The 12,066-nt window shown below is 40.0% G+C and overlaps 1 protein-coding gene across 1 annotated transcript in view; it reads left to right on the top strand.

Annotated features, from left to right (window-relative positions):
- Positions 1-379: 379 nt before the first annotated feature.
- LOC140901851 (butyrophilin-like protein 2) overlaps positions 380-12,066 on the top strand; it is a 29,285-nt gene continuing 17,598 nt past the window's right edge. The window contains exons 1-5 of the mRNA XM_073321275.1: positions 380-443; positions 1,837-2,187; positions 3,408-3,692; positions 4,355-4,783; positions 10,061-10,336. Coding sequence (XP_073177376.1) covers positions 380-443; positions 1,837-2,187; positions 3,408-3,692; positions 4,355-4,783; positions 10,061-10,336 — 1,405 coding nt within the window. The remainder of the gene's footprint in view (positions 444-1,836; positions 2,188-3,407; positions 3,693-4,354; positions 4,784-10,060; positions 10,337-12,066) is intronic.

Here is a 12,066-nt window from a genome sequence, read left to right as displayed (position 1 = left end):
AACATAACTGGAAAATTTGAAATTTCTCACATAAAGGAAATTCAGAAAAACATTTTTTTTAAATCAAATGGTTTTGATTAAATTTTCCCAATATGAAATAAAGCAGCTGAGTGCTCTCGACTCCTGGAGTCTCCCTGGGCTGCATGGGGAGCCACCCCAGAACCATGGATTCTGGAAGCCCAGACTCTCCTGAAACTGGTGAGGTGTGCTGTTTCCGTGAAATATTTTGGTTTTGACAAATCAACATTTTCTGATGCAGCCCCGCTGTAGAAAAATTCCTGACCAGCTCTAGTTGTGTGTAAACCTCATGCTACAGTTTGTAATGTTTTTTATTTCCCTTAGCAGAGAGTTGGATGGATAAGACTGCAATCACTTCACAATGACTGCATGGATCAAATCAATCGCCATCCCATTTGTTTATATAATTGGGAAATGGCTTTGGGGTAAGAGCACCATTTTTCCTAACTACTGATCAGGAAATAAATGTATACATTGCTGCTTGTGTAAACCGTGTGTATGGAAACCATGATGCAATCTGAAGAGGGGAAACCCAAAGAGAATTTGGGAACTCTAATGGCATTGAGCTGGGATTAACATCATTGTGTGCTGGAGCCTGTCTACCTCCCTGGTTGTTTTTACATGATCTCAGGTGTGTGTAAAGTCTCAGTGACCTTGCTTCATTAAGCAGGGGGATTAACCATACTCCATGTCTGTTACACAATGCTAAAGTTATCATTAGTCACCTCCTCAACCTATGAAAAAGTACAGAGAGCCGTATATCAGGATGAAAGCACAGTGACACTGATGCTTAGATGGGACATTTACCCTGTCCAGGAGTATTGTTTGAAGAAGCCTAAAATAACAGAATAATTGTTAATATTCCAAGTGGCAGAAAGATCGTTACACCCACACTTCACACAATGGTGGCCAGGTACAATTCCTTTTCCTGTACTCAGGGACTTCTCCCTCCTACTTCTTACAGAGGCACAAGCCACCCAAAAGGGTTGGGCAGAAAGCAGGACAATAACTAGGCTTAGATTTTTATCAGTAAATGTTGATAAATGTTGATTGCTTTGTACGCACACAAACCGATGAAAAATACTTCCATTGCTGCTCAATATTCAGAGATACAAAGTAAGAAGTTGGAGTTTGATTTCAGGCTACACTTTTGATATATTCTGTTGACAATTGTGTTTTAATGCTTATAAACTTTAAGTTTTTGAATCCCAGAATATACTGTCATTAAATAATAGTCTGGCCTGCCCCCATTCTGTGCTCCTCCATAATTTCCTGTATCTGTGAACATTTAAATTGATACAAATAAAAAAATTCTTAAAACCCATAAGTCTGCAAAACTCTTAAAATTTCAATAGATAAAAATAGAAAAATTGATTAAAAATAAACATTGATATCATCCATCAAAATTATTTAAAAAAATAGAATTCTGCCAAGTCTAACCCTAGCTCTGCTGTCCACCTCCCCATGCTGGCCAGCCACTGAGAGGAGAACACACTGTAACATCTTTAATGACGGCACAGGCTCCTACTCTGCCTGGAGCTTCAGGGGGGACTATGCATCCTGCACCGACCCCTGAGAAGTTCAGTCTGCGCCACCTCGTGCTCAAATCTGTGCATAGCTGAGCTACTAGTGAGAACCTCAAATGCTCTCTCCATTCTGAAGGGGGATAATTAGGTTAGATGAGGTACATTTCTACCATGAAACATAATTCTGCTGTTGTGTCTCAGTAATTGTGTCTAGTTTTTCTTTTGTTCTCTCAACACCAATGTCAAGCCTTTGAAGAAAATTGATGATCATGATTTATTTTCTTTCTTGCAGATGGTTTTACTGTCACTGTACATGTTGATCCTGCAATTGCCTTGGTTGGACAAGGTGTGATGTTGTCCTGCCAGCCCGGAGGCCACAACCCCACTAATGTTCAAGTGCATTGGTATAAATGGGAAAGGAGCAAAAATATGACGTTATATTTTTACAACAGCACAGAAAATGGTACTGAGCTGGGCCAGGCTGGGGACAAGCACAGGAGTGATGCTCCTAAAGGACAATATGAGAATGGAGTCGTTAGGGTGAAGCTTTTTCCAGTGCAAGTAGAAGATAGTGGGCAGTATGTGTGTGCGGTGACAAACAATGGTGTCTATCAAGAAGCTATTGCCCAGGTGATTGTTGCAGGTAAGCATGGATATGTTCATACAGAAGTGTTGCTGGCAGTAAACAATGCTGCACTTATCACAGTGGCGCTAATTCTCCATTGCAGTGCACTGTGTGTGGCCAGCTGTATTTCCATTTAATCCTTTCCTCCCAACATGGAGGGCTCAGCAGCTGGCAAGGGAAGGAGAAACAGCATCTGTTGTAGATGAACACACATGTGTGTGCAATGTTATGGGAGGTGGGCAGAGGAAGTGCAGGACTGGGAGTCAGGGAAGCTTCAGCAGTTTGGTGTCCATCTCGCATAGTATATGCAAATTATACCCAGTGTATGCACACAACATGAACACATCATGTACATTTTTCTCTGGCTTTTTGCTAGTGGCATGTGCAATCCTCATCCACCTGCCTTGTGTGTGCTGCTGTTGCACAAGAGCAATAAAATGAATAAAGCGCAGGGGCAAAGCTGGGCCATTACCTCCCGTCACACACACATATGCATCCAGGCAATAAATTACAGAGTCCGGTGGGATTGTGAGGTCATTGTCAACCTGTGGTTTGTATGCACGGTGCCTGATTCTCAGTTACACAAAGGCCCTTTTACAGGGAAATGAACCGCTGACATTACCCCTTGTACAGAGAAGGTTCTCCTTGGCCAGTGTAGCGCTGATGTAAGGGCTCTATAGTGGCCTTGCTTCTGGACGTGGTGTAAGGGGCATGTCAGGGTTGTGGGAGAGAGGGAGCAGGCTAAGGGCTGGTAGGGGTATGGCTGGAGCTCACTGTGCTTTGGCTATGCTCTGCTACCCAGGGATCATAGGGGACCATGGGAAGCAAAGTGTAAGGTAGAATAGCCCTAAGGTTGCTATGACTTACATTGGGACCTAGCAGAGCCCCTGAATGAGTCCAAAATATGGGGAGCACAAAGGTGGATCTCCCTTTTTCTGAAAATACTGTTTCCTTATTGACCTTCTACCATCCCAAAAGTGAAGCTGTCACATACATACGATGTAGTCATGTCTAGATACAGTTTGGGATCAGCTTGTGAAGTGTTTGGTGATCTCTTGAGGTGGAAATCTCTCTGCATGAATTTAAGATATTTGGAAATGCAAAATTATAGTGTAGATTCAATAGGTCATGGTGACTGTAATGATAGTGGTGATCATTCATCATTAGCACTCTTTGTTTGGTTGGTTAGCTAGTTCTTCAGCCTGTTTAACATTTTCTGAAATTGGTTTTCACTCTAGGTTTTGGATCTGCACCTCGCCTAACTATAGACCATCAGCAGAATAATTCAGTCACTCTGAGGTGTACGTCCCAAGGGTGGTACCCACAACCTGAAGTATGCTGGACTGACAGCACAGGACAAAACATAACTGCTATGGCTGAAACAAGAATCCAAAAAGATGGGACAGATCTGTATCAAATCCACAGTACGCTCAGGGTCGCAGATACTGCTTCTGACACTATCTCATGCACTATAAGAAACCCCTTGCTGAAGAGGCACCGCAAAAAAGTTATTGCAATTTCAGGTAAGAGATGCAGTACTGTCAAAGTAAATATTCCTGCTGTTACTTACGAAATCGGGCTAAACGCATCTGCCTTGTGGCCAACCATGTCATTCAAGGCTTGCCTACATGGAGCACCAACACACATTATTGGGGTGTGATTTCTAAAGTGTATTAATGGATTGCACGTTAATTAGTCCATGTAGACATCCAGCTGGTACTCACTAAAGTTTCCCTGGAGTGCTTTACTGTATTATTGTTTGAAACAGTAATATGGTAAATCACACTAGGGAACTTTTAGTGTGCATCATCAAGGTCTACACAGAGCAATTAATGAACAACACATTGGTGCACTTTATTAATTACACTTCTGTAGTGCCCATTACCCCACTGTGTAGACAAGCCTTTGGTACAGCATAGTGAAGACCTGTACAACTCAGCATTTCTTTTCAAATACTATTCTTGAGTTCACCACAGATGTAAAAGATAGTAGAACTCTGATTCTCTTTTCACTTATCTGTGTGTATATGTGATTGACCCCCTGAAGCTAATGAATTTACACTATTGTAAAAACAGTATCAATAAGAGGAGAATTAGGGCTGCCTCTTTTTCACTCTCTCTCTTGCACATTAATATGAGGCATTATGTGCTGCTGGTACAAATATAACCCCCTGAACATTTTTCAGGTTTCTTTGATGTGGAGGCAGAATATGACATAATTACCACTGTAACTGGAGAAAATGCCATTCTTCCCTGCCGGCTGATTACGAAACATCTGCCCCCTAGCATGGAGTTGCAATGGAGGAAAGTTGGACCTGGAAAGGATAAGCTAATCTATTTCTATCTCTATGATGAAAGCAGACCCCTGGTTAATTCTTATCCACAGAGTGACAAATGCCCAATGAGCTACTTGTCTCCAAATGGAGACAACAGCAGAGAATGGCTCAGGAAGGAATATGAAAAAAAGGCAGAAGTTTTTAAAGGAAAAGAGTTTGGGAAAGGAAATATTTCTCTGAAACTGAATAATATTCAGGTGGAAGATGAAGGGAAATATGTATGCTCTGCCTCAGCCAACTTTTTTCACAGAGAGATCATCATTGAAGTCTTGGTTATAGGTAAGAAAAGCCTGGAACTGGAGAAAGCAAATGTAGCAGAACTCTGTTATTCTATCTCCCCAAGAGCCAGCATGGGTTTGTCCCTTCTCTACAGCACATTTTCTATTGCTTTGTCTATTATTGCTTTAAAACTCCTAAATAATGGAGTTTCCACTTCTTCCATTGGGAAGCTACTACATGGTCTAATGCATCTCACTGTGAGATCAGTTTCCTGATTTCAGAAGTGATTTCAGACTGTCTGCTATTAGAAGAGGTATCAATAATAATCACTCTCCCCTTTATTTTCCTTTAAAATGACAATTCTTGGAGCCGTATTAGTAAATCTATTTCCCAAAAATTAAAGGGATGTGAGAGTGAAATTTAAACTACTTTTTAACAAGCCTTTTCGAAGTATAATAATAATAATAATAATAAGTAGAAGCCATAACAACATACAATCAAAGAAATGTACGGCTGGAAAGGACCTCAAGAAGTTATTATGAGAGTTATTATGGCAACAATTTGTTTACAACAGAGAACAGATGTTTTTCTTTCCACACTCAGGTTGAAAAAATACATTTTATTCCATGAGGATAAAATTTTCAAAAGTGGCAAAAAGATTTAGGATCTTGAGTCCCATTTTCAAAAGTTACTTAGTTGTTGTCTACACAGAGGCACTCTGGAAAATTAATCCCAATTAACTAAAATTTGAATGTAAAGTGGATTAGTTAAATTTCATTAACCCCCTGTGTGGACATCTCTATTCAGAATTAAAGTTGCCTGAATTCGATTTGTGAACTAAGCTAAATCAAATTAAGGCCACTTTAATTCTGAATAAGAACACCCACATGGGTTTACTGTGGTTTAACTAATCCATTTTAAAAGTTGATTCAGATCAACCTTCCTGAGTGTTCCCAAGCAGACAAGCCCTTAGATACTTTGGAGACTAAATCCCATTAATTTTTCAGGAGACTTAGGCTGGGTCTACACTATAGATCTATGTCAGTATAACTATGTCACTCAGGGGTATGAAAAATCCACACCCCATGCGACGTAGTTATACTGACCTAACCCCCAGTGTACACAGTGCTGTGTCCATGGAAGAGCTTCTCCCACCGATATAGCCATTGCCTCTTGGGGAGATGTATTAACTATGCCAATTAGATGTAGGAGTGTCTTCATTTAAATGCTACAGCAGCTGCATCGGTGTAGCTGCACCAATCCTGCATTTTAAGTGCAGACCTGCCTTTAGGCTCAGAAGTACATAAATCACCTTTGAAAGTGGTTATTATTATTATTATTTGTGCGAGACAGACAGGCTAAGAAAGAGTCCCTGACCCAAAAAGTTTATAATGAAATAGGCAAGGCAGACAATGGGTGGAAGAAAGGAAGTGTTATAATTCCCATTTTATAGAAGGGGAACTAAAGAACTGAGAGTAAGTGACTTGCCCCAAGTCGCACTGGTAGTCTGTGGTAGAACCAAGAACAGAGCCCAGATCATCTGCATCCTAGTCCAATGAAAGCCTTAACCGTAAGCCCATCCTTCCTTTCTATAGAATTCTGATCAGTTTTAAGATATTTTTAAAAAATACTTTTTACCTATGGAGCAAGCACTAGAGCAATGGTTGACCCATGCCATCCTTGTATGAGGAAATTTCTACTACCAGTAACCAGCTATTTTTCTGTTACTGTCTATAAAAGGTTATTATGAAGTGACTGTATCTAGGAAGGGAAGTGCTGGTAAATTGTATAGTCTATTGCTAAACCACACTTTGATTCGGTATGAAATATATTCAAAATACAAAATAACCAATGTCAGTCAGGTTAATTGCTAAAAGTCAATAATAGTGTGCACAGGAAGAAAGGTTCAAAATGTGGTACCTGTTTTGGGGACGCTGTCTCATGCATTGTTGTTAAATTTGCCTTACGCATTGTGTTTCCAAAGTTACACATTTCAGCCTGGAGTATTCATAAGATGATTTTACAAGTTAAAAAACTCTTTACACATCACTAAAATCCAACCCAACAATTCATCCCGGTTCCTTAACTAGCTGTTTTGTATCTTCCTTATCTTTGTTTTGGATACAACCATTCCAGGTACCAGTCTCCTGCTTGTATATGGGCAAAACATTAATGTGTTTTGCCTTTGACAAGTTTCTTATTTTCTAATGCCAAAACTGAAGTCAGCTTTTAAGTATTATAGGATAGTTAGCATTAATGAACAGGATTATAAAAAATACATACGTCCATTCTGGGCATGTAACTACGAGAAATGTGTATACAGTATAATGTTATATTGAAATTGTGTGCTTAATGAATATTAATATGTGGTATCAATAATAATGATTGACAATGTGATATATAGAGAGATTTTTTATTTGTACACTGATGGGAGCTAAGATTTTCTCTTGGTGGAGTACATTCTTCTTAGTGAAAGCTTGTATGGGCAAATTCTGCCCTTAGTTAAACCCCTGTAGCACTACAGACTTCAGAAAGGTCATACGATAGTAAACGAGAGCAACTTCTGTCTTCTCAATATTTTACCCAATGTGTTTATGTTAAATCACTATTAAAATAATCCACCAGCATACACACACACCTTTTTTGGTATAAAAAGGAAAACTGATTTGGGGTGAAGCAGTGAATAAATATCCAGATGTCATGTTGCTGAGATCTCTTAGCAATGTGTCCTTCCTGAACATTTTCTTTTCCATTTCTCTGCACTAGAAGATGTTTTTTCATTGTGATAAGGAAGCCTTTCTTACAGGGTTAGGGGATAAACCATCTCTGCAAATGGATCAGAAGGAGAATGTATGTAGGTATAGATGTAAATCAGGAGGATGGTATCCAAAACCTAAAGTCCTTTGGAGGAATCCCAAAGGGGGAAACATAACCTCAAAGGCTAAGACAACCCTAAGAGAGGATGACCAGAAACTTTTCACAGCAGAGAGCTCCATTACTGTGCCATGTGTGACCTCTGAGGTTACCTGCACCATCATCAACACAGAATTAAAGGTTTCAGAGTAGCAGCTGTGTTAGTCTGTATTCGCAAAAAGAAAAGGAGTACTTGTAGCACCTTAGAGACTAACAAATTTATTTGAGCATAAGCTTTCATGAGCTAAGTGAGCTGTAGCTCACGAAAGCTCATGCTCAAATAAATTTGTTAGTCTCTAAGGTGCCACAAGTAGTCCTTTTCCTTTTACAGAATTAAAGATCAGTCAAGAATCAAGCACCCACCAGTTTGCTATGTAACTTTTTTATACCAAGCTATTTTTTTCACTTTGTTAATTCTTGTTGCTAGTGTTTACAGGCTGTTCCAGGCATACAATGGGGTTCTTGTTCTATTTGGCCCTTACGTATTACATTATCATGCCTACCAATAACCATGGAGGCTTATATTCTGAGCTGTCTACTTAGGTCATCTCTATCTCTATCCCCAACCCCATGTCAGTTCGGACTTTGTCCTTCAGGATGCTGAATGCTTTATGCAAGTCTAGCATCTTCTTGCAGAACCACTCTCTAGTGAGAATTGTTTTCTCCTTAGCAGTTCAGGCTTCAGTTGTCAGCATGATATTTTCTGGAGCTGCCTTCCATGAGGTGATATGAAATGGTCACCTAAGAATATGATAAAAAATCATTATATTACCACATTCAATTTGAACCCACAGTTGTTCTGGCTTGAAGCAGTCCAGGTCTCAGGGCAAAAGCAGAAGGGCAGCTTTGCTGTAAACAGGGCATACTGCACAGAGGTGTTTCAGTTGTTCAGGGCATAACAGTCTAGAGGCCAGACACCTATGCTTTCGCACACCACAGCTTAAAGGGTAGTTTTAATTGCTGATCCCTCCTGCTGGAAGGTCAACTGGTTGCAAGGTCTGCATTGCTGGCTTCTCTGGATGTGGCCAAGTCAGCTGCCAGAGTCATGGTAATGGCAGTTACCATCTGTTGCTTATCATGGTTTCAGTCATTGGGGATTTCTGTAGAAATACAACAGACCATTGAAGAGCTCCCCTTTATGGATTGTAGTTTATTTTCTTTGAAGATGGATAAAGCACTGCCAACACTAAAAGATTCAAGGGCACTGCTGAAATCCCTGAGTTTGTGTACACTAGCCCTCAGAAGAACAACATTTTTTTCCTCAGTTTCAACTAAGGAATCAGATGACATGTCTAGACAGGCAGATCAATGCAGGTGGAAGCACATGCAGCAAAGGAGGAGCCCCTGTGCCATCCACCTCTGCTGCCACTTCCTCCTGGCCCACTCTCTGTCCGTCCCTTCCCTACTTTAATCTAGCTGTTTCACAAACATTTTTTGTCCATTCATGTAATTTTGTTTTCTGAATTGCTCATCTGGAAACTTGAACTCACTTATCTACGTGTTGATGGATCTAGGTGTTATTGAAGAGATACAAAAGCAAATACACAAAACCAAAGGCTGAGAGTAGCAAATGAGTTACGATGGAATTGTAGTTTTCTCTTAGTGTGTGAAGTTAAAATTCAGAATAAAGAGATATACAAGATACACTGGTTCTTGAGGGGCCAGGAAGGAGAGGGCTTCAGAACAGGGTTGGAACAGGTATAGGATTCTGTAACCCTAGTGTAATATATTGGCGTACAGCAGGTTACGGTCATTTAACTGCAGATAGAGTCCTGTGGCAATTCCACATATTTTCTTTCTTTTTCTGCCATCTTATTAACATAACCTATTTATCTATAAGCAGAAGGTGGCAATTGAACCCCCTTCTTCCTACACAAAATGAGTCCTTCATGTGCCTTTTTGCTGAACTATGCCAGGGTTAGTATGGCAGCCATCTGTTAATGACAGAGAACAGCGATATGTGTCCATCTTTTCACACTAAAGCTTATTTTTGGTTTCTTTTTTTCTTTTAAAGTTTGTAAAGTGTGATGGGTTATTCAGGGTGAGAGACACTATGTAAAGGGGCAGTGATTGGGGATTTGGCTGGAGCTCAGTCTTTCTCTTTGTGGAGCACATTCTGCTCAGTGTAAATATTCTGGGCAAATTCTGCCATCCATGCAGAACTATTAGCTTCACTGAGGTTGTAAAGGTATAAATGAGAGCAATACTTGAACCTTCATCTTTGTTCAGGCAGAACAATTTCCCATTGTTTCCACTGGGATTTATCTTAAATCATATTAACCAAAACATTCACTCTTTGCTTTGAGATGAAACAGTGAACAAATATGTAGATGCCCCTGAGATCTTTTCACACTGTACCCTCTCTGAGCATCTCTCGGCATTGTCAGACATGCATCCATTGTGATAATGCTGCCTTTTTTACAGGGGTAGGGAATGAAACTTCTTTACAAATGCATCTGCAGAAAGTTTGCAAATATGAATGTAAATGGAAAGGGTGGTATCCAAAGCCCATTGTCTTCTGGAGAAATCACAAAGGACAAAGCATAAACTCATTGGCTGAGACAACAGAAGTGCAGGATGAGCAGAATCTTTTCACAGTAGCAAGCGCCATTGCTGTGTCATGTGATACTCCCAAGGTTACCTGTGACATCGTCAACACAGAATCAGAGATGATTCAACAATCAACTGCTCAAGACTTTGGTATGTAACTTTGTATGTTATTATTATTATTCCAGAAAACTTGCCCTCTTCTGAGCAAGTGTTACTGCTTTTTTTATTTGGTCTATGGGGCATCATCCTGCCTACTAACAAACACAAATCTTTACATTCTGAATCTTAACTCATCTCTATCCCCAAATAATTCATCTGTAACAAGTTAGGACTCTATTCTTCAAGATGCTGACCACATGTCTGTGACCTGCTCAGCACCCTCATCTCCCATCGTATCATCTTGCAGTGTTAGTTTTGATTGTGGCTGAGAATGGATTAAAGGGGCAAATGGATGCTCTTGAAATCTATGGGAGTCTAACAGATGAAGGGCTTACAGGATGATCACACCACAGCATGCAGTGTTTCTGATGTAGAACTGCATCTGCACTCCTCTCAGATGTGACTGCATGTCTATGATGGGTGAGGCATTTCTACTTCGAGAGGGATTTGTTCAATCTCATTCAAAGTGTTGCAGCTTTTGCCAGTCAGGATAGAATTTGGCCTTTCCTCTGTTATGGGGTCACTCAGGATGAGAGATTGCTTAGTGGGTACACACCAAGGAGGGGTAGCTACCTGCCAACAGTTTCATCAATGGTCTAGGAAAGGAGCTACTGGAATAGTAAATAGTACATATATGTATACAGTCGGATCAGAGAGCGACTACAACTTCTCTTCCCATCACCTGTGTATTTCTTTCTCTCAAAAACACATACACTCTCACACACACTGCCCTCAAAACCTAGAGCTTATCACAATTAAGTGAGCTGTAGCTCACGAAACCTTATGCTCAAATAAATTTGTTAGTCTCTAAGGTGCCACCAGTACTCTTTTTCTTTTTGCAAATACAGACTAACACGGCTGCTACTCTGAAACCTTTTATTTTGGAGTCTCTCTTTAGGTCCCAACTTTGAATATTTTGGTCAAATGCTGCAAATCACTCATATTGTACTAGGGCTGGTCAAAATTTTTTCCATCAAAACTATTTTTGGTAGAAAATTGGGGTTTTGACCAAATTAATTTTTGTGTCGAAAGTGTCTGCTTCCCTCTATCTTTTTCGATGTTTTATTAGACACCCCAAACCTAATTTTTTTCAGGCAAAACTGCTGATTTTTTTAACAAAATTGGGAATTCCTAATGTTCACAAATGCATTTGTGAATATTTTATATCTGAGCTTCAACTTCCACGGTATATTGGTTAAATAACTCAGGTGGTATTGTTTATGTTATGTGGCTAGATTATTCACGAGACAAGGTGGGTGAGGTAATATCTTCTATAATATCCTCTATCTACCCAATTACCTCCTTTAGTGCTAGTCTCCTTACAAGTTTTGATGGACATGCCTGGGTTCATCTGGATCCCACCTCCAGCTCAGCAGTGTGTAACTTCTTTGTTTTCTTCCTGTATGAATTTATTTGGTCCCCCTCACACATTCCTGCATTCCTGGCAAGGTCACCAGGGCAGCTTAGAAAGAACATTCTAACCACAGAGTAACTCCCACTTACATGCCAGATAGTTGGAGTCTCCCAAGAAATAACACAAACGCACACAACATATTCAACAAAGTAATTATATTAAACAGGAAGTAAATATAACATAACTGGGTAAAACCCTACTCTCCAAGTCACCGGTGCCCATACTGATAATATCCATGAATTTCCCCAAACAGACCTCATTTTTTTATCCCCATACTGATAATACCCATAAAAATTAGAGTCCTGTT

Source organism: Lepidochelys kempii, chromosome 23, assembly GCF_965140285.1.
Source record: "Lepidochelys kempii isolate rLepKem1 chromosome 23, rLepKem1.hap1, whole genome shotgun sequence".
Classification (NCBI taxonomy): domain Eukaryota; kingdom Metazoa; phylum Chordata; order Testudines; family Cheloniidae; genus Lepidochelys; species Lepidochelys kempii.
Note: the sequence above shows the minus strand (reverse complement) of the source record. Positions and strands in the feature narration are given on the sequence as shown.